Source organism: Peromyscus leucopus, chromosome 12 (assembly GCF_004664715.2).
Source record: "Peromyscus leucopus breed LL Stock chromosome 12, UCI_PerLeu_2.1, whole genome shotgun sequence".
Classification (NCBI taxonomy): Eukaryota; Metazoa; Chordata; class Mammalia; order Rodentia; family Cricetidae; genus Peromyscus; species Peromyscus leucopus.
In genome coordinates this window covers 68,415,915-68,439,454 of record NC_051073.1, presented here as the reverse complement: position 1 = coordinate 68,439,454, position 23,540 = coordinate 68,415,915, and the positions used below count along the sequence as shown (strand labels likewise).

The following is a 23,540-nucleotide window of genomic DNA, read 5'->3' as shown; positions in this document are numbered from 1 at the left end:
CACTTGTCTACCTCAGTGTGTCTTTACTACTTATATACTCTTAGGGAAAGAGGGACCTAGTAAATCTGGGCAGTTTCAGGGACTTCTGATGCTATTTTGAGTTGTTTACCTCATGTCTAGAGGTTGTTTTGAGGAAGACAGGATTGTATTATAGTATATAGCATGACATTATTTAAAAAGCATAATTAGCAACCATTCAGAGGTAATAATGATAGCAGATAAAATTCCTAATGAAATTTTATTATTTTATAATGTTAAATTGGAATAAAAGTATATTACAAGGAGATGCTCTGTGACCTGAAAAGGAGAAAAACAAGAAGTTTAAGTATTATATTTAATGTCTTCTGTCTTTAAGAATAATAGATAATAACTTAAAAGAGAAAGACTCAAAGTTATATAAAAACATTAGTACAAAAAGCACCATAAGAATAAAACTGATAACTTTCCATAATATGAAACCTCATAACCACAACTGCTAAAATATAATCCAAATCAATCATATCCATCAATGTAAATGGAGATAATATGTCTATTAAGACTTGAATGCCTTCAGGGAATAATGATATGGTGTATGGCAGAGCAAGCACCTGGCATATGAGGCCCTGTGCCATTCTTGAAAACTGAAAATAAAGTGATAAAATATCAGCCTTCTCAGGTGGAGTGATAAAGGAAAATCCAGTCCTGCTTTGTATTTAAAGGATGTGGTTAGAAGTAAGGCAATTTAGAAGTGCCAACAAATGGAACAAAGGCAAATCATACAATTAAAAAAATTTAAGAACTGGAAGGATTGCTCAGTCACTAAGAACACGTACTGCTCTTATAGAAGACCTGGGTTTGATTCCCAGCACCTACACAGTAACACCAGTTCCTTCAGGTCCGACGCCCTCTTCTGCCCTCCGTAGGCACCAGGCACTCACGTGACACACAGGCACATATGCAGGCAAAACATCCATCCACAAAATATATCAACTAATTATAACGAAAAATACTCAACAGCGTTCACCTAGGAGGAAACATAGGAAATACTCAGAAGTAGGAAATTAATGCTTAAACCACTAAATCATGCTATCGAAATATTTAAAGTATTTATTTAATATATAATTTTAAATGTTATAGCTAGTTCATGAACTGAAGTCATGAAATTATCTATTTCAGTTAATAACACAGTTACTACACAAAGGAGATTTTCACCTAGTATCAGTAAGAAATAATTTTACCACACACCCCTGGAAAAATAGATGACAAAAAAAAACCTAAAAGTGAGATCAGTGGTAAGAGAGCACATTCAGATGCAAAGAGTTGTGGGTTTGCTACCTAGCGTGAAGAAAAAGAAAGAAAGAAAATAAACCTAAAACTTTCTTCAGAAACTATATTATGGGCGGAAATATTGATATTTCTATCATAACAGTATTGATCACATATTATGGGGCAAAGCAAATAAACATTTATTTAATAATCTAGTTCTGTTGTTCCTGATGCTAACAAGAACTGAGGTTCAGCAGAAGGAAAAAAATGAGATAAAGTCGTTAGGTGAACTGGTCAAATAAAATTTTACCCCCAGATATCATGATTTCAAATGGTTTATGAAATATTTTTATTAATCTGAAATGTAAAAACTTTTGATTCAATTTGTGGATATTGAACATCCCTCACAAAACAAAATAAAACCAAAAAAAAAAAAAAAAAAAACCAGCAATCTTTAACAAGCAGCCTGAGTGCCCAGACCACTCAATGTCATTTCTCACTAAATGGGACATGTGAGAGTCCTCAGAGACAGAAATACTGAACTGGCTTCAAGATCTTGAAATCTGATACAGGGGTGCTTCCTTGTATGAAGGCCTGGGTGAGGGATTCAGAAACACACTTGGAGACATCCCTGCTGAGTAATAATCTGAGCTGCAGCTGAAACACGTGCTACACACCATTAAATATTTAAGTCCATGAATGAAGAATGGTATTTTAGACTGTCTGCTCCCTTTAAAGAATACCATTTTCCAGCTCACAAAATGAAAACTTGTAAATGAAGAGAGCATTAAGTCTATCTTTCTTACATGACCTCTACCACTAACAGATGTGAAATTTCCTGTTTATGCTCTAATATCTGAAACAATTAAGAAATGATGGACTGATAGATGAGGAAGAAAGCTTCTTTTATGGAATTATTGTGGTTAATAAATGAAACTGGAATAGTAGTGCATCTATATCTTAAAACACTAATGCTAGGCTGGATCCAGACAATGTCACCAGCTGCTGTGACAGAAGACAAGGCCATCATATGTCCCCTGGTGAGAGAACTTATCAGTACCTGTAAAATAGCATTACTGAAGAACAGAAAAAAAAGAAAGAGAAACAAAAATCCATTTTGTCTTTAGCTAGATATCAATTTTCAGGCAACATGAAGTCAAAAGTCCTTCAGAGACACATGGGGAAGGAAGCAAGCACAAAATCCAGACTGTTGAAAACTGAAAAACAAATAGTTTAGATTATCAACAAACAAATTACAAGGATTTATGCAGGAAAAAATGATGGACAGAAAGGAGATAGTAACAATTAAAATAGACTTGAGAGACTCATGGACTATTCCAGTGCCTGTGGGGGGGGGGTCCTGATTTGACAATGATGTTTAAAGCTGAAATGTATAAGAAGCAATATGAGTGAGAACAGGGGCTACGTAATGATACCAAGGTGTTATTAGGAAATGATGGCATGATAGAAAATGACGAGGCTCAAATATTTAGACATGAAATTATATGTGCCCCTTGAATTGTGATTGGTCCTTTCTTTATAAATCCAGAATACATTGGAAATTCTATCAGTTTAAAATGCATTTAATATACCTAACCTACTGAACTGAGTGATACAGTATCTGTAGAATATTGGTTGTTGGTCTGGCTAACTGGAACTCCGCAGAATCATAGATTATCAGCTCAGGAAAAGACCAAAATTCAAAGTGCAATTTCTATGAAATCTTTACAGCTTCCTTGCCATCATAAAACCAAAACCTGAAAGTTAAAATATAAAAGGTAAAAATCCATCCGTATTTATTTGAAATTTGCTTGAAAATAACAGAGTTATAGGGACAGACAGGATGAAGCAAGACAAGGGTTCACTGGACGATTTTACCTTGTCAAGTGTCTTAAATAGTATACAATTTTTTTAATTGAACAATAAAACAAATAGTAAATTAGACCTGGCTATGATGATCTGAGTAAATGACTCTGAATAACTCTAAAAGATATGGAGAATAGAATGAGAAATAGTAACATATAATCCAGTGTACCAAGAATTTTATGAGGACAAAAGAGTAAAAATAATATTTGAAGATACATTATCTGGAAGTTTGTCAAAAACAGTTAAAAAATATGAATTCTCAAATAGAACAATAACAATAAATTTTGACAGAAATAGGTAACAACTTTTTGACAGACTACATGAATTAAGAAGATTATTTTTCATGATAGTGCATGCTTATAATCCCCTCATTTGCCAGACTAAAGGGGATTGTGAATTCAAGAAAAAAAAAAAAGCCACAGGAACAGAAAGAAATAAATGAGGAACAAACATTGTTCTTACTCTCTTGGGAAAAAAAAAAGAAAACAGCATAAGAGGTGACTCAAAGCTTTGGGGCAAGTTCTTGAGAGGGCACATGGTGCAGTACAGGATCAACATGGTGGTAAGAACAGGGAGGGTAAAAAGCCACAGGAGAAGAAGGGCAGTCACACACAGGCATGCTGTACATCACAACCATTCATACTGCTGGCCTCAGGCTCTGCACTGCAAAGCCTGCATAACGTCAGTCAGTATTCCTCCAGCCAGGTTGTAGAGGCAGCATCCAGTGTTTTCTTCTATATATATATATATATATATATATATATATATATATATTATTTTATATATATATATTTTTTATAAATATATATATATTATTTTATAATTAATTTAATTGTACATATCAGCATCCAGTGTTTTCTAAAGTGAAAAAGGATTCTTGGAGAGTTGATCATCTTTCAAAGCTAAAAAGGGGTCTTTATCTTTTCCCCTTTTCATGGGCTCACTTTCACACCCCACTATTTTCAGAAGCTTGGCTGTGCTAAGGAGAGGGAGGCATGTGTTCACGCAGTGGCTGACCTTCATGTCTGAGGAATTTGAGCTTTGTTCTAACTTAAAGTATTAAATGTTTCATATTTAAATGGACAGTTGATGCTTTATTCATTAGAATCACATATCAAGGGCATTCCCTTTGAGGATTCTCTGCATCATTCGCTCTCATAGGAAGGTCACAGGAATTCTTGTTCTTACTCGTCAGTCAAATACAATAAGTGGTTTGTATACTAGACAGCAATACATTAGGTAGAAAACGAAGGGAGAGAAACGTTTCTATAAACCTGGAGTCTGAAAGGATGTTTTTTATTCAAACTCAAGATTTTCTATGTGTAACAAAGTTCTGAGCACTGAATACCTCTGCACTGAGAATTGAAGTAAATGTCATTTTTCAGTTACAGGCCAATAAAATTGGGAAAGCTATTCTTGTCCACATTTGTAGACTGGGCTTATATGAGTGCATCTCTCTGGTTTGAGAGAATAGAGTCATGAGTATATAACACACATTATTTATACCTGCAGTACAATATCTAGAAACAATTGTATGCTTTTGAAAGGTCTACCGAGAGATAAAGTCAGAAGGATGGAGGAATGAACAGCTAAGCCATGAGAGTTAAACAGAGCAGGGTATGAAGTAAAAAGAAATAGATTGGCTGTTATTTGATATGTTTTTCATATGACTATGACACCAAACTTACTTTTAGGTGCTTGGGAAAATTATTTTAAGTTTAAAGTCAAATTCAACTATGCTTTGAATTTAAATATTTCCCCCCATTTCAACACATTTATTTGATGTCTGAAATTAATGAACATCTGCTCCATTTTTTAAATAAAAAGAAGCAGGATGATCACATCCCAAGTAAACAGAATGACCCTTTAAGACAACTGATGCAGATGACTGGCCAGGGATTTTTCTGAAGAATGGCATCACACATTATTGAATACACATTGCAAATAGCAGTGATGCTACTCTGTATTTGAATATTTTTTCAAGTGTTATGCATATTTTGAGGTCAGAAAAGCAAGTAAATTATTATGCCCTCTGTCTTCCAGCAAAAAATAGATGACCCTTCAGAAATGGAAAAATTTGAAGAGGCTATTTCACCAGAAGGCTATATACAAACTCTAAAAACAGATAGATAATAGTGGATGCACAACAGCCCAAGGTCCTGGCCTAAGGACACACTGAAAGAGATTTCTGCAAATCAGAACAAAGTTAGAAGGTTAGAGTTCACTGGGTTTCATTCACGAGCATATCTCACCAAAAATGTTCACAAAGGAATTTGAGGAGGACAGGTTAAAAATAATCCCAAGATCTCTTCTGTTCTTCCTCTCTTCTCTCTATCCAAGGCCACCTATTTCTTGACTCAACAGAAAACCAAAAAACATAGGAACATTTATGTAATCCAAAAAGTTCAGTCTCCCAGGGCTGAAAGTTAAAATAGAAAGATAAACAACCAAGTCTGGAGAGATGATGAAAGATCCATAATTCACTTCACACACACTCTACAGATCTAAATCAGTAAACATTTTGCTCTAGAACAATATTCTTATAAATGTGAGACAGAAGAACTCCACAGAAAGGAAAACTTATGCCTTTGCAAGGCAACCTGGGAAGACTTTTCTCCATTCCTCAATTGACATCATGATGCCACTGGTCACGTGTACTTAATAGGCATGTTTCTTTTCTTTTCACTTTTGTCTTTTTGAAAAGTCACTGATTAAAATATCCATGTATGCTTCATCGTCCATCCTTCGGCTCTATAAAACCTTGCCTTTACCCCGCTTCAGCTGCTCAAGCAGGGGAATTGAACGTGATCGGTTACTTTCATCCTGTCCCTCCACCACTTGCCCTGCACTTCCCCTCCACTTCTCTCCTCCAACTGAGCAGTCAAGCATTATTAACAGGCACTATCAAAATCTGGCCTTTCAACACTTGGGGCTTCTTAAATCCCATTACAGGGGCTGTTTCTGCCGGGTCATCACATATCACCCACTGAAATTGTCATAAACAGCCTTGCCCGGAACAGTGCTTTCCCATCTAGAAAGTCCGATAGTCAGGTGTGCTCTTCATCTCCATCCTGTCTTCCTGGCTTGTCCATTTGGCAGCATCCTTCAGAGTTAGCTTCTCCATCACAGCTGGCAGAGAGCCCTCAGGAATGCCCTTATCATACTTAAGCCAACCACGTGCACCACATTGTTGATTTTGATCACTGAGTAAAGCTGTTCAATATGCAGTCCCCTCCTCACTCAGCACATGGAGCTGGATCTCACAGCTCCTTGCTCTTTGGGAAACACTGTTCCATGTGGACCACCATCAGGCTGTCTTGAGGGTTTTCTCAAAGGCCTTCTCCTCTGGGACGGTAGACGGGAAGCAGTGCTTTTCTCTAGTAACTTGCCCCCAAGAAATTTCTCCTAACACATTCAGCAATACTCCTTTTGGGATTGAAGATTGGAAACAGTCAGTTGTGGCAGCATCCTTCTAAATATTGCACACATCTATGACCTCACTCGAGAATGCAAGAGGAAATATTTGCTACCTTTATTCTATTTTCAGGTTGTCCTTAGTTTGGAGAGAGTGGTCAAAACCAAATACTAAAATAAAGAATGTCATTCTAAGATGCTGGCTCATAACAATCAAAGAAGGGAGATGTGAGGATACTCACTTGCTTGAATGATTTTCAGACAGATAATATTATATCCCTGATATTACCTAGTTATAAATTATACATCATCATTTAACTTCAAGTCCAATACATTCCACTTAAAACTATTTCCTACCCAGAAATTAAAACTCTGTGAATATTGTGCTTATCAAAGGCCAGGAATAATGAAGTTAACTTTGAATTATATACATCAAGTAAATTCTCAGCATTCCATACCAATGAAAATAGGTCTCTTGCCCTGCACCAGTTGGAGGTCCAGGCTAAAGTGGAGAATAGTAGTGTCAGATTCAATTTAGTGATGTGATTGTCCTTCTCAATGGCAATCCCAAAGACCAAGGTGAACAGCCTAACATTTTGTATCCTTTTGGATTCATTATAAAGCACTGTGACAGACTTGGACTGGCTGACTCATCTTGTAGCCCAGTTTCTATGTGGGGATGTCTGGAGGAGGTAGTTCGTAATGGGCTCTGTTTCAGATGCTAGAACATGGGAAAGTATCCAGAGGGCAGTGCCCCTTTTATGGGCATCTGTCCTCCTTGTTAAAAGGCCTGGCTCTTAGCTGGGAAATGCCCTTGAGCGTAATGGTCTTGGGCCACCCTTGCCATAGCTTGCTCTTTACTGCCAATCTCTTCACACCTCAGTCCAGCGCCACATGCCTGTCAACCTTACCTAACTTATGCATGAAGGTCGAAAGCTTTCTCTCCAAAGGATAATACTGAGTTGATAGAGAGTTTGTAATGCACTTTTTTCACCCTTCCAAAAATAAATTTTTGTGCAGTATTTTAGTGTAAATCTATTTGCTAGATGGCAGTTTTAAAAGTTCATTAGCTTCTCGCCGGGCGGTGGTGGCGGCGCACGCCTTTAATCCCAGCACTCGGGAGGCAGAGCCAGGCGGATCTCTGTGAGTTCGAGGCCAGCCTGGGCTACCAAGTGAGTTCCAGGAAAAGGCGCAAAGCTACACAGAGAAACCCTGTCTCAAAAAAAAACCAAAAAAAAAAAAGTTCATTAGCTTCTCAAGAAGGTCGTGAGTCAAGCCAGTGAGGATTATGTCTTTGCCTTTGACTCCTTGGAGTGTGCCTAGTGAGTTGCGACTGAGTTACTTTGGTTACTGAAGTCTCACTAGTGGACTCAGTGCTTGTGGTTTCTGTCTGAAAGCTTGTTTGTTCACGCAGCTCATTCCTTGGAGGAAAACTTTAGAAGATGACATAACAAATTTAATAGAATCTGCATAAGCTAAAGTACTACCTTTGAGATAGAATGCTAAATCAGATATAACCTTCTCACTGATGCAGTGCTACCTTTTATGACCTAAACTCACCAGTGTCCCCACAACATAAGGAAGCATTTCTTCTTTTTTCTTTATTAAGAAATTTTTCATTCATTTTACATACCAACCACAGATTCCCCCCCTCTTCTCCTCTCCTGCCTTATCCCCTGACTTCCTCTCCAAGTCTACTCCCATTCACTCTTCTGAAAAGGTAAGGCATGTCTATCAAAAAATGACTGACACTCGCCCCAACCATTATTCACTCCTTCCTAGGTGAATAGCCTCTAGCTGCTTGCTCATTTTGGCAAAAGAAACAAAACCTGCTCATTGACTTCTTTCTTATCTTTATGGGGTAATAAGACCCTTCCATGCAAGTCTATCTAATACAGAGAGGTCTTTGACATGCTGACAAGCCACCATGTTTTCCTTCAAGAAACACCCATCCATGTTTGTTTTCCTTTTTTATGCACAGAAAATCTGTGAGAACAAAAGTCTTGGGCTACTCAGTTTTGAACATTTTTTTTTTTTGCCTAGCAGTTCATTTGTTAATACTGTGAGACTCATGAGACTAGAAGGTATACTCAATTTGAGGGTTCTCTAAACAACCTAGGGAGCATGCTGTAACATATAGTCATCTGGAATCCAGCAATTTTGATTATTGAAATGGAGAATCCAGAAAGGGTGAGGGTCATATTGAAATGTAAGTAACTAGCTTGGAATTAATGGTATGACACGTAAGAGCAGACTAAAAAAGACTCCAGAAAGGACCTGAAAAGTATTAAAGAGAATGGCCACAACTCATGTTTAAATTTGAAAATAGGTTTTCAAGTTCCAGTCCCCCAATGTTAGGTTGAAGAACTCATTTAATTTGAGTGAAAAGTGTTTTAAGTAGTCATTATATAATGCCTTTCTTCTTCAAAACCACATTTAGAAATAATAGAAAAATAAGATGTAAATAATCAACTCATGTACTTGGTGTAAACTCTCCACAAAGGCTGCAGTCATTTCAGAGGCCCTGGAGACTAGAGCATTTACTTCCAAAATGGTCCACTCATGGCTAGATTGACTCTGTTTCTCTTAGGCTATTGGCAGGAGGTTTCAGTTCTTTGCCATGTGGACTTTTTATGAGGCTGTTAGGGACATGGCATCTAGATGACGCTCAGGACTCATAGTCTAGCTAAGAAAGACAGAAGCCATAGCAGTTTACAGGACTTTATACTGTGCCTTTTCCACACTGGCTATGGAAGTTGGCTCGTCCCAGCATAGGAGACTACGTAGTGAGGGAATTATCAGAGCCAAAATCACAGCCTGGCTGCCACACTCTTGTTAAGTTTTTTTTTATTATAACACAATTCCTTGTTTTGCTAATCTAAATTATGAACCTATTGAAAAGAACATCCTCTATGAGTAATCACTGCTTCCTCCTTCTGGGTAGTTCTCCATGCTGATGAGTCAATGCCTTTTCCTAAAGGAGCCCAACAGTTTATTATGTCCTTAAAATGCAGCAACAAGTCTAGACTGTTGTTGTTAGGGAACATTATCTAGATCCTCAATCCAAGTTTCTTTTCTTGAGATTCCAAACCACAAACAGTTTCGTATTCAACTATTGGCACACGGGAACCAGCAGTTACACATGAAATTCATGAACAGCTAGTCTGAAAATGAGCCTTAAAATTCATGATAAAACCCCAAAGCAGTATTTCCCTCCCTTGAAAAAAAAGGCATAATCCTCATTCCATTTAATGAACATAAAATTTTCTAACTACAAAAACCATATAGAGAATGAACAAGCAAAGAACTTAACATGATAATCACACGTAGTGACCACAGATGCAACCTTCCTGCAAAAAATAGCTAAATGAGTCCAGTCAGATATGTGAAACAATATACCATCATCTCATTGGTTTGCTCTATAAAGGTGATTTGCTTTAGAAAATTAATTGATGGAATTAACAGTAAGGAAATAAAACATATAATCAGAACAGATGCAAGAAAATCACTCCACAAAGTCAACTTCCATTCATGACTAAAGTCACCAATAAAGGAACAGTAGAAGGAGACTTTTTAACCAAGTAATATTCCAATATATTTAACCAATATATACATATTCCTACAACGTATAATCTTATGTGATATCACTTCCAACAAATGAAATTCCACAAACTATGCATGGTCTTTATGGAGACAACTAAGACATCAAAGTATCCAAGTGATAAATCATCTGAGACAGCAAGACACATTCATAAAGATTTTAGTTTTTCAAAGATCAACTTACACCATAGAGTCAATTCAATTCTAGCCAAAGCTTCAGTAAGATGTTCAAGAAACTCAATAAGCTAAGTCTGCTATTATGAGACAAAAAGAATTCATTAAATAAGATGAAAATGTTGATATTCATTGAGGGAACATTAAAGATTTTCTTACAAAAAAACAAGAAAGTTAATACATAAGACTGAAAAACTGTCATATTCAGTGTACACTGAGCCCACCTACCATTAATATTTGAAAGGAGAACAAATTAATAAGAAAAAAAGAGTTTTAAGCAGATACTTCCAAAAGAAGAAATCCAAGTGGGAAATGAGAAGATAAAAGACAGGAGGCTAGATTAGCAATATAAGAGTTGAATGCATCCAGTATAAGTTAGTAGCTAAGAAATCAGACTGTTCAAAATTATAAAGACATGTCCCATGGCCTGGCATACTCTTGAAATAAAAGAAACTATGATACATCGCTCTCAGGTTTGTAAACAGGTAAGAATATGGAAAAAAGCCTGGTACTAAATAATAAAATTAAATATATTCATAGCTGGTAACTCTGAATACAACCCAGAAATCTCTAAATAAAGTTGAAAGATGTGCATAAAGCAGTTTCTACTGAACAGTGTATACCACCACTAAAAACTTCAACTCCTCAAGCTTTCCTCGGTTGCAGGATGGATAGATAAATGCTATACATCCATTCAATGGAACACTGTAGAGAAGAAAAGGAAATCAGCTGTAGTTACACACATCAGCATGAATGTATTTCAAAACACATAGCTTTGCTGACATAGAGAATTCATATATGATACCTTTTATTTTTTTCAGACTTAATGGGGCGTTATTGACAGAAAACAATTTCTCCTTAGAAGTGGACTTGGGCTGGAAAAATAACTCAGAGAGTAAAGTTACTTACCTGATGTCTTGGGTTGGTTCCCTGGGACCCACACTGTGAAGAAAAGTGACACACACACACACACACACACACACACACAAAAAAAAATCCAGAGAGAGAGATTGTACGTAAAAAATATAAAAACCAAAGATGATATTTGATGAATGTATGCATTGTAAAATTAATGCAATAGTGAAGCTAGTTGACATATCCATCACCTCACACGGCACCTAATTTTATAATGAGAGCACAGGACTTACGCTTTCAACAAACTTCTAGTGTATCATATGTTCTATAGGCATAATTAATAATACAATTGTTAGGAGTAGCAGTACTATTTACAATAGTAACACTATCAATCATAGTTCGTATTAGGTTGTAGAATAGGTCTGAAACACAGAATTGCTTTAAGAAAAGTTCTAAAACTACCAGAAGTAAGTCTCAGAGCTTTACTCAATCCACACAAGAAAGGCAAGGCAAAAACATGATTGGACTAAGCTTGAGTCCACAGAAAACTCCTGGGATTGGGTCCCCAAAGGGACACCACTTGGCAGGGGACAGTGAGATGTCTACTGTGCAAGTCAAATTCATTATCATTTGCTGGTGCTGCAAGTACACGTGTGCTTTTTTCATTTTCTTTAAACTAGGCAGAGATAATTGATATATCCACTGGCACATATGGGGTACTACTCAATAAAAGCTTAAATGCAATTTTTCTACTGCCTTTTAACAATGGTAATCCAGCTTCAGAAAGGATAGCTATAGATAGAAAATCCTATTTGACATAAAAAGTCTGTATTTAATTGTAGATATAAAAGTCACATTGAAAATAAACAATCCAAACACTGCGCTTGTATTAATTTGCTAGACAATTCATCTCTTTAAACTTCTCACAGCGTATTTTTTCAATGAAAAGGGAGGATTCTTTCACCTGCATTTGATTTAAGTCATGTCATTACATCATTTTGTCACAAGAGGGACTAGACAGTCAGGAGTACAGATCTCCTGGGTGGTATTAGCCTGTCTAACTTTCCTTCTGTGCACACTGGCACTACTGCCAGTGCATTGGTTAGAGAGTCGGGTACATATTTGATATCAGGAAAAAAATGTTAACGAACACCACCAGCTTGCCATTTTATTTCTGAACTTGTGTAAAATATATATACACTCCTTGGATTCATGAGCCATTTTGACTTTCATAGACTTTAAATATAATTGGTTTTGTTTTTTTTTTTTAATGTGCCAATTTGTTTATATGTTGAACATACTTAGATGTGCAAGCTCAAGATCAATTATTTCTAAATATTTGCAGCCGATCCCACATTTGATAAAATGAATCAAAGTAACTGAGATGCTAGAACAAAGCCATGTGTTACCTGTCTTACTCTGAAGTAGCTCAATAGTCTGGAAATAATTAAACTGGACTGGCAAGAGCATCAGCTGAAGGTGTGTGTAAATGTCTGTGTGTGTGTTTGTGTGTGTGTGTGTGTGTGTGTGTGTGTGTGTGTGTGTGTGTGACTTTAGTCACCATTTTCAACATGAACTGGGCACTGAGAGATAAAAATAAAACCAAATAGTACCTAACATGTAAGTGTGTTGAATGAATAAGCAACTTTAATGGATAGGAACGCCAGGTGTTACCTGAATTTCATCAGAAAACAATGAATTGCTTAGAATAACAGAATCAGAGGATCCCAGAAACATTAAGTAAAATAATTCATCAAAGATCAAGTCCTGCCGGGTGGTGGTGGTGCACGCCTTTAATCCCAGCACTCGGGAGGCAGAGGCAGGCTGATCTTTGTGAGTTCGAGGCCAGCCTGGTCTACAGAGCGAGATCCAGGAAAGGCACAAAGCTACACAGGGAAACCCTGTCTCGAAAAACACCAAAAAAAAAAAAAAAAAAAAAAAATCAAGTCCTATCTCCTGGTTCATAACACATTTTAGATCAAACTCAGGAACAGTAAGGGGAGAGGATGATTCTGGGGTTTGGGTGGAAGGAAATTAATGTTTTTGCTTTTTCCACAAGCACGGCCTCTACTCATGTGCTTGAGCAGGAAAACGTCAACTACTGCAAAACAAGAAAATGTCATTTACATTTCTTTTACCTTAGCTTTGGGAAACAATTACAAGAACCAGTGAATGTTCTGTTGTAGTTTATATACTCTATAAGAATAGTGCACTTATTTTTATAAAACTAAACAAATGAATTTTTTTCACAGCACTTGAACTTAAAGTGGCATGGGAACAGTAAGTGGGACATTTAACCCCCAGCTGCCGTTTCCTTCCCCTTTTTAAGGTCTGGGAGGATTTTTTTTTCTTTACTTCCTTTTCAGCTTGTCACCCCTGAGCATTCTCCTCTGTCCAACATTGACTTCTGCCTCCACATGTCCTGAAATTTTCATGATGGATAGTAAATGAAGAAATCAATTTAAAGAAATGGAGGGAGCCACATCAATTTAATATCTTGAATGTATTAGCCCCATAGCACTGAGACATAAGCCCTAAATCATACAGAGAAATGTATTTGCTCTTATTGGTACCATAATAAATTACAATCAATTACTAGCTCATAATTTTGTTGGTCAAGGTTCAGGATAGCCTTATCACACTCAGTCCATCATTTCAGACCATTTTTCCCAGTCTCTTCTTCTGTCAGGTAGAGATGTGGCTGATTTCTGGCTAATGGTGGTATATAAATTCCCTTTTGTGTGTCCCTGCACACTCTTGCCTTGTCTTCCTGCTGGATGCAAATGATATGAAGGTGTTATCAGGCTGTAATCTTCCAGCTTTCTCTGGGGGAAGCATTTTCATCTCATTTGAATTGTTGGCAGAATTAAACTCTTAGGCTTGAAGGACCGAGGTCTCATTTTCCTTGGAAAAACCTCAAGGGACACAGCATTCCTTCACTCACGACTCCTCCATCTTCATAATGTCATTGGTAATTGTGATCCCTCTCAGACTGCTCTTATTATCTGATGCCTAGGGCAGTCTTCTGCAACTATCTTCTACTTTTAAAAACTATTCTGAAAACATACCAGGTACACTCAAGTAACCCAGCATAATCTTAGAACCTATAAACTTAATCTAATCTGAAACTCATTTTTGCTATATCAAATTGCATATTCTGATTCTGGAAATTGCCATGTGGACACTGGTGGGAAGCTATTATTCTGATTACCACAAGAAAATAATGTTGAATTAAAAGTCTATGTTAGTCTTGGTAAAGTCAGTTAATTTAAAACACGAAGAGAGTCTGTGTGATGCTGCACACTTTTAATCCTAGCAGAGGCAGGTGGATCTCTGTAAATGTGAGACCCGCCTGGTGTACAGAGTGAGTTTCAGGATAGCCAGGGTTACATAGTTAAACCATATATCAATTTTTTTTTATTCCAGCACCCGTTGTTTATAATTACACCAAACTCTTGAAGCATGACTAGTGTGTCTGGTTTCTTATAACTCTTGTCCATTGTTTTTTAAGCTAATTCTACGAATTACGTGTTTCCCATTGTTTAACAAGTTGAAAAATATATGCCCAATTTATAATTAGGAAATAAAGACATTGAAACAGAAGACACCACTTAATAGGATATATTTTCTAAAAATTTTAGTTGAAGTAGGGTTGTGGAATAACATTTTTGAAAAGGTTGTGAAGTAGTATTATATGCAATAAGTATTTTTTCCAGAATTACTCTTAACTATTTAATTTTTTTGTCGAAGAGACAATTCCTAAGATAGCATATAGTCAATGCTCATAATTTAATCAAGAGCCTAGAGAGTGGGATGATGTAAACTAATAGAAAAAAAGGTTGCATAGGAGAACAATACAACAGGGCTCCACTGTTCTTAAGAATCACGTGAGGGTAAGCACTGCATCCAGCTCTGTATTTGTGCATCTGTGTATACACAGCCCCTGCCATGTAGAAAGCACTCAGGAAATACTAACTACCTTCAAATTAACTATAGTAAGTAAATTAAGCGGCATCTACATATTTTTATGTGCAAGGTATAGTTGTAAAAATCCTTCAGTGTCCTCAGGAATTTTTAATAAATTGGTTTTTAAGTAATATTATTGAAAAACTTGGACTCAGTAAAATAGGAGATTTATTCCTGTACTATTTATCTTCAGTCATCATCACTTCTAAGAGTAGCCAAGGCTTTTGAAAACAAGTACTACTTCTGATTGTGAATCCCAGGACACACAGAAGAAGCTCCTTATACATATAGGGATAAAGTAGATTGTAGAAGAAATATCTATTGAATGATAGTAGAAAAAAGATCACTGAGGTTTTCATTTATTTTTAGTGTTTATGGAGTGAGACAGACAGCACAACATAAGTAGGGAAAAATAATGAAAGTCGTTGAAGACAGTCTGAAGCAAGTCTTTGTCTTTAGGTCTGAGTGGTTGAACATTAAGTTATCTTATAAGGTTGTGAGTTTCACTTCCCGGAAGTGGTGAGAGCTTGAGTGTGCCCCATAGGCTCAAATGTTGGAGTATTTGTTCCCCAGTTGGTGGCGCTGTTTAGAAGTACAGCTTTGCTAGAGGAGGTGTGTAACTAGGGATGGGCTTTGAGGTTCAAAACCTCTCGCAATTCCTAGCAAACTCTCACTGCTTGGTGCTTGAAGCTCAAGTTGTAAATTCTCAGCTTGCTGCTCCAGTTGGCATGACTCCCCACAGCCACCTCCCCACTGTGATGGTAATGAGCTCTTACCCCTCTGGAGCCATAAGCCCAAAGAGCCCCTTCCTTCTATAAGTTGTCTAGGCCATGGGGTTTTATCACAGCAGTAGAAAAGTAACTAATATAAAAAAATCATCAAACAGGAAATTTTATCATTACAGTTCATTTCTTAAACCAATACTTGACATAGAAAACATCTAAGCAGACACAGATGATCACATATAAAGAATGTGTACTAGATGTCTAAGTGAAGGCATGAGAGGCAGGCAACTGCCATGTCAGTTTTAGTGTCTGGACATTTTCCTTTCTCCAACCATTATCCTTCCTCATAGGATCCGTTTAGAGGTACAGGAGCAATAAGAGAATGAAATCTGCAGAGGTAGAGGGATTTATCAGCCAGGTCATTAGCAGTTTAATATGCTGATAAGACTTGGGTTTTTATGGGGGTTATATGATTTGAATCAGCTTCTCTAAGCTTTAATTTTCTTCACAAATGTGCAGGGATGAGAATGGGAATTGGTAAACAGTATCTATTATTTTTTGTTCCCACTTCTGAAGAGAACCCCAGTTCTGCATTAAATCAAAAACAACAATCGTGGTTGGTAACTTGGAAATTGGTTTAAAATATTCTCCATGGTTTGTTACAGGAAAGTAGATCATTCAAAAAAGCGGTTTGGTATCCCCATGGATCGGATTGGTAGAAACCGACTTTCTAGTTCCAGAGGCTGATGGATTCCCATCGTGAGTACAGTTCCAACAAGCAGTCTATGGGCAGGTGCTAGAAAACATTTCATACTAGATGAATGGGTGCCCATCCTTACTTGTAAATGTTCTTTTTTTTTTTTTTTGGTTTTTTAGAATATATATTAGTATACATAGTTTTTAGAATATATATAGTGTTTAGAATATATATATACACATTTGCAAATATTTCTTTAGATAATGTATTGATGCTAAATAATTTAGAGGACTTTTAGAAAGGAAACAAACATCCTACCAAGAGTGTCCAAATTTTTGAGATAGCAAGATGACATTTTTATCTATCTTCAAAATTCACACTCAATGTACAATCAAGTTTTAAAATTTTATACATGCACAAAATCTTATAATAATTCAAGTAAGTTTACAGTTTATATTGTGCTGCATTCATAGATACTCCAAGGCACATGCAGCTCAGAAGTTGTTGCTTAGACACACTTGGGGGGACACAAAATTTTACCTTTCAATTAGAAAAGTCACCCATCCCAATGCTTCATAAAAAATAAATTTAGCATTTTTTCACATAATCCTGTGCAATTGTCTAATGTTAATATGCAAGTAAGGGTTAAGATTATAACTAACATCTGTCCTAGTTAACTTTAATTGTTAACTTGACACAGCAAAAGTCTTACTGAGAGGAAAGCCTGACTGAGATATTGCCAGGATCAGATTGGCCTGTAGGCATGTGGGCCAAACCTACTGTGAAGAATACCATCCCTAGGGGCTTGGACTATGTAAGAAAACTGGCTAAGTATGAGCATGGGAGCAAACTGGACAGTGGGCCAGTAAACGGCACTTCTTGATTTCTACCTCCAAGTTTCTGCCTTGTGTACCTGCCCTGCCGTCCCTCAGTGATGAACTGTGTCCTGGAAGTATAAGTCAAGTTTCTTCCCTAAGTAGCTTTTGGCCAGAGAGCGATAGGAAGAAAACTAGAAGAGCACAATAAATCACTTTTTTATTTCATTAAAATATATTATATCACAAACAACAAATGTTTGTTGACTTTGAAATAGAGGCAATATGTTTTCTTCCAGTAAAGCTCCTGAAAGGTCCGTCCTTGCTTCCAAATAATTCCAGTGACCTGCAACTGCTGTAACCGTCTCAGTACAGAGACATGGGAATTCTGTGCTCTACTTCTTTTACCACATTGGCCTCATCCTTTCATAATTTATAATAGTTTTTTGTTCCCTTCAAATATTCTAAAGTCATAATGAGGCTCAATATTTTATGAGAATGACTTAATTAAATGACTTAATTATTGTTGATGCCCAAGAATTTGTTGATATTGATGTTCTGTGGTCACTGAGTCCCCATTAAAACAGGAGTACGCACTGACAACTGAGAGGCACACTGTCTTTTGAACAGCACTACCTTCAAAACTCACATGGAGCTCTTTGCCTCATATCTAGAAATAGACTAAATGTGATCATTCCTTGGGTCTGCTAACAACTGCCACACTTACAGTTGAACAGGAATTAACTATTAGCTAGTAAAAAGCCAAGTACTTTCTGGAATCAAGGGCACATCTTCCAATTTTCTGATACATTAAAATGACCCTGAGATTGATATAATTCTCTCACTGATTTCATTATCATATGCTTTAATATTTCTGAATTTCCCAAAATTCACATGAGAACCAATATAAGAAACTCATTTCCATATGAATATTCACACAATAGGAACTCTGGACAGACAGGAGATAACCCAGGTGCTTTCATGTCCAGGTGTTTCATGACACATAAATTTGTGAACTACTGTCCACACAACAAACTTCAGAGTGTCTGTAAGTATGGCTCTTCCTAGTCAAACCTGAAGATAGCAATATCATATGAGGCTTAGAAGAAAACTTAACTTCACACATTTCTCTCTTCTCCATTTGTCACTGTGGATTCATCTTCTCAGTCATTATATTTTTGTAATTTCCTACCATTATCACCAAGATTTCTCAAATATTTATTTCCTTATGTGAAAGTTTGTGATTTGAGTGGATAACAAAACCTATAAAATAATAGATAATTTTCATTCAAATTTCTGTTATTTCTAATACATTTTTTACTATGACAATATTCCTTTGATTTAAACAGGGGGTGCAATTTGTACAGCATGGCATTTACAAGATAAGAATTTGAGCATTGAATCTGCCAGGTTTTGCTGACTCCCCATGGGAGTTCATACCTTTTCGGAGGAGGGGATGAGGGGTGGGCTGGGATGGGGGAGGCTGAGAGGGAGCGGGAGGAGGGATGGGGGCGGAATCTGTGGTTGGTACATAGAATGAATAAAAAATTTTCTTAATAAAAAATAATTTGAGCATTGCTAAGTAACATCAAATACTTAAATAGTTACAGATTTGAGAACATAAAGTCTTGTTTAGCCCAAACAATTCAGGAAATTTGAGTTACTGACTGACATTTGTGCAATCCACATTTTACAGATTTTGTGCAGAGCAAGGTGGAGACATCAGATACTTTACTCTCTAGGCCAATATCCTCTTTATAACCCACCAACTTTTCTTGATTCCAGACTATTGATGTTCCTTGAGATCATAACTGGTCATTTTGAGGTCAATCAGTTGGTGCCAGGGATTAAATCCAAGATCTTACACATGCTAAGCAAGTGTAATACCCCTAAGCTATACTCCAGCCCCAACTCATCACAGGGCAAGCCACAGAGAAAGCATATTCTGTCTCTGTTTCAGTTCTGTGGGGGCTGAAGTGCTTTCCCTTGGAGGAGGCTTAGTCGTGGGTTTTTCCCTTCTGGGTTTCACTTTGAGTTTTCACACTAAATGTGAAACTGTTCCCTATTCAAAGAAAATTGGCTTGGTTTAAGGTCAAGTTCACAAACAACTACTAGAAATTAACAAATTTCCAGAGAAAAGGCCAATCTCTTTTCTGCTATATTTTGGAAAGGCATATAATATGATATTTACATGTTTTATTCTAATAAGCCCTATGTCCATACTAAAGTTTTTGGAGTGTAGAGGCATTGGTTTAAGCAACTCACATTCAACAGATATTTTGTCCACATTTTTGTACCTTTTCTAGGTGGAATTAGAAACCAGTATTGAAGTCAGGATTGCCTGTTTCATGACATTAGAAACACAACCATTGATGTGGCAATCACTTGCTGCTACCTGAATTAAGACTTTCCTCTAATGGTATAAAGCACATATCATTGTTTTAATGAACAATTTTAACTAGCATGACGTTGACACCACTGTTCATATAAATTAATAGAACTCTAAAATCCAGCAGGAATATCACGTGTAAAAGATAGTGCAAGGTTAAATTCTTGTATCATGAGCAAAATACATAGTTATCAATGTATACCTAAAACTAAACAAACTCTAGTCAATTTCTCTTTATCCAAATGTTTTTCATGAAATACCCTTTGAACTAAGATCAAAACCTGGAGAGAAATTTGATATAGTTGATATCAAAAGAAAGAACTGACAAATACTATAATTTTCACTAAAACTTGAGCATAGGCTCTTAGCTTACTCATCACAAATGCTCTTTTAATTCACTGATACTTGAAATAATTACTTTACATAATGGTATAAAATATGATATGTAATTAAAAGCTGACTTGAAGTACCACACGATTAAATGATTACATCTTCACTGTTGAAATTGTGGAATTTCATCTGATCTGCAGAGTGTAAAAACCATTTTAACACCTTCAACTTTCACTTTTCTAGATGCGTCTGACTTGCACAGAACTTAGAGAAGATGCTTCAGTGAAGTTCTTCATTCCTCCCTGCTGGTTAAATTGTTGAGGAACTAATCTTCTGCAAACCTTTCCAAAGCTTGAGAACCTCAATTCGTTGTGTCCTAGTGTTGCTATGGTTTTAGTTAAGTTGTGCAGAGCATTTCAGTGCATGAATATCTTTGAGAATATTGTTTTGATGGTTCATAAATTGTAACATGGCCCCTAAACCTACCTTTTAAAACATTTGTCAAGTATTATGCATCCTCTTGCCATTAATGCTTTTACAATTCAGCTACCCAATGTGCTTTCTAAAAACCTAGGGTTTAAAGATTTGAAGATGTAAAGAAAGGAACACATGTACAGAATGCATGATGATTTATAAAGGGTTTTTTAATTTTTCTAAAATGTATCAAATTGCTAAAAATCTTCACTCTAGTCTTAGAGAAAAGGCAGCAAATGAATGTTTGCTTCAAGTGTGGTAGAAGGCAAAGGAAAATACATTTTGAGAAAGTTGTGGATAGTATTCTTTAGAAACTAATATCTAAAAGTTAATATAAGGAAAGTCAATATAATTGGCCTATGTGTAATGTTCTGCAGAACTCTGAATTTAATAGATTTATTTGAAAAGAAATTACTGTCTCTGTTGTTGATTTTTCCCAGCATTGGGGTAGACTGTACAAATGTTTCCTATGTTAGAAGCTTTGTTTTTGTTTTGTTTTTCTTTTTCTCTTCATTAGATGTTTATAAGCTACCAATCCAACCAAGTAGAGCTTCATGCCTTGATAAAAGACATTGAAATCAATATTAGGCTAAAATATCTCATATTGAAGTTTGAAGTTTGAACTGTACAAATGGATTTCCTGCATTACTTAATTTAAAAAATAGGCTATGAGAGCAAGGAATACAGCTCAACGGCAGAGTGCTTGCCTAGCATGAAAGAGACAAATTTTCTGTCTAATTGGTATGGTGGCTCTTGCCTGTAATCCCAGCACTTGGAGATAAGAGGAGGAAGATCAGGAATTCAAGGCCACCCTCAGCTAAGTGCAAAGTCTGAGGCTCGACTGAACAACATGAGACCTCTGTTTCAAAAGGAGAAAGAAACAAGGGAAGAAATGAAAGGAAAAAAGAAAGGAAGGAAGAAAGGAAGGAAAAGAGGGAGGGAGGAAGGAAAAAAAGAAAGAGAAGAGAAGAAAGAAAATATGCAATCACATCTAATTCAAAGTAAGTGAACATAACATATTGATTTATGCTCCATTCATAAATGGAGTGGAGTGCAATTGTCTCATAATGCAAATTTCAATGAAGAAAAGATGAAAAACACCTTCTCAAATTAAAATTACTTTAATTCATGCATCTTAGTTTTTACTACCACACTGAAAAGAATAGAAATATAAAAAGCATTATTCTAGTTGAAATGGAGTCTTCTTAACTATAAATTAAAACATCAGTTTTGTTAATAATGAGATGTCCTGTCTCATTTGTTATTAATACAACGTATAACAGTAGATTCAACTGTATTTCCCTGGGGAACCAGCAATTTAAAAAGTCATGATTTAAAGCTGTGTATATTTTGCCTCTTTCTCCTTGTTTCTAAATAGAGATACATAGAGCAAATGAATATGTAAATAGAATTTTTGAGTTCTAGTGTTAATTACATAACCAACTTTACATGCAAGGATGTAATTCTAAGCTACAGTGTCTTCAAATTTACGCTACACAAAATTGATCAAATTTCACCTTTAATCTCCATATCATCTTGGGAATTAAATTTCTTAAATTACTAAAAACTGAATTCAATCTTCTAAAAAGTAGCAGTGGCATTGTGTTCGATGCATAAGTTTCAATGTGCTGGAATATTTTCCAAAGTAAATAAATGTGAGATGAAAATAGCTGGAGTCATAATCTTCAAAACAGCCTTGTGTTTATGCTCACTCCTCTTGTAAGTACACAGGACCATCCTTAATTCTTATCTCCTCTTGCCTATTCCTATGTATTTGTGTGGTCCTAAGAAAGTGCATACATTGTACGCCAGGCATGGTACTTAAGGCTGGTCCCTTTATTTTCTTCTTCTTTTCCTTTTTATTTAATGTGAAATCTAGTTTTAATCCAATATGACATCTATATTTTCAGATTTTAGATTTTTAAGAAGACAACATCATTTGTAGAAAAAATCTTCTACCTAAATACAGAGTTAACAAACATTGAAATTTGTTCTCTAGAAGGAAGCCAAGCTCATTCCAGGAGAGATGTAGTTAAGAGCCTTGTGGTCAATGGACATCACTGTGTACCACAGCTTGTCCTTGGTGACAGATGAAGGGAAGTGGCATCCTCTGTGGTTCCAGAGTGGGAAGTCATATCTCAGAGACTTAAAGCATGTGATGGTCTTGTTCTGCTTTCCATACATCAGGGGAGAGTTTTTTTTGTTTTTATATTTGTTTCTTTGTTGGTTTAGAATGAAATACCAGCCCGTTGTCTTTGCCTTGTGGGTTATAACCCACCTGCCCAACTTATGGCACTTTCATAGGTTTTGTTCACTGGCCACAAGCACAATGACTTTTTTCCTTTTTCAAGGATGTCAAGTCCTTCCCACTTCAGCCTTTGCACTTGCGAGTTCCCCATTTCCCCAGCACCTTGAGGACTTGCTCCTTTTCTTCATCCACTTTGCATGACCCTCCCAGCATTGAAGGTCAGCCCAAATATCACCTTTTCAAAAGGACCTCTGAGATCTTGCTATGCATTCAGCTGAGTTCCTCTGCCCTACCCCTAATCATTATAATTTCCTTTGTCATTGTCTTAAAAGACCTCACTTGGGTCTCTGTTCATTACGTGTTACCCCACTAGCCTTTACGTTGTCTTCATTATTCAGGTATCCTCAGCCTTATCACAGGGCTTTGTTCTTTTTTTATTAAATGCTAGTTTAATAAATTCTACCATCCTCTTTTATGAAATACATAGATTTAAAAATGCACTTCTCAATGTTGTAAAGAAAACAGAATGTATGTGGGCCACATAATAGTGTAGTTACCAATATTCTTTAATTCAAAAGTTACTTTGACAATGCCTCTGTGTCAGAGAGGTTGTCAGGCAAAATTAAGCCTAAACTCTGAGGCTGGAATTAATTAAACAGGCTTGTTCAGCTGTAAGAAAAAAACAATGTAATCATGGGAAATTAAAATCTAACAAGGAAATGCCAATGCATTTGGGGGAGTT

At 36.4% G+C, this 23,540-nt stretch overlaps 1 protein-coding gene across 1 annotated transcript in view; it reads left to right on the top strand.

The window, feature by feature from the left end:
• The window catches only part of Ostn (osteocrin), a 38,665-nt gene extending 16,438 nt beyond the window's left edge, over positions 1–22,227 (top strand). The window contains exons 4-5 of the mRNA XM_028875167.2: positions 16,511–16,604; positions 20,320–22,227. Coding sequence (XP_028731000.1) covers positions 16,511–16,592 — 82 coding nt within the window. The 3' untranslated portion in view covers positions 16,593–16,604; positions 20,320–22,227. The remainder of the gene's footprint in view (positions 1–16,510; positions 16,605–20,319) is intronic.
• Positions 22,228–23,540: the final 1,313 nt, after the last annotated feature.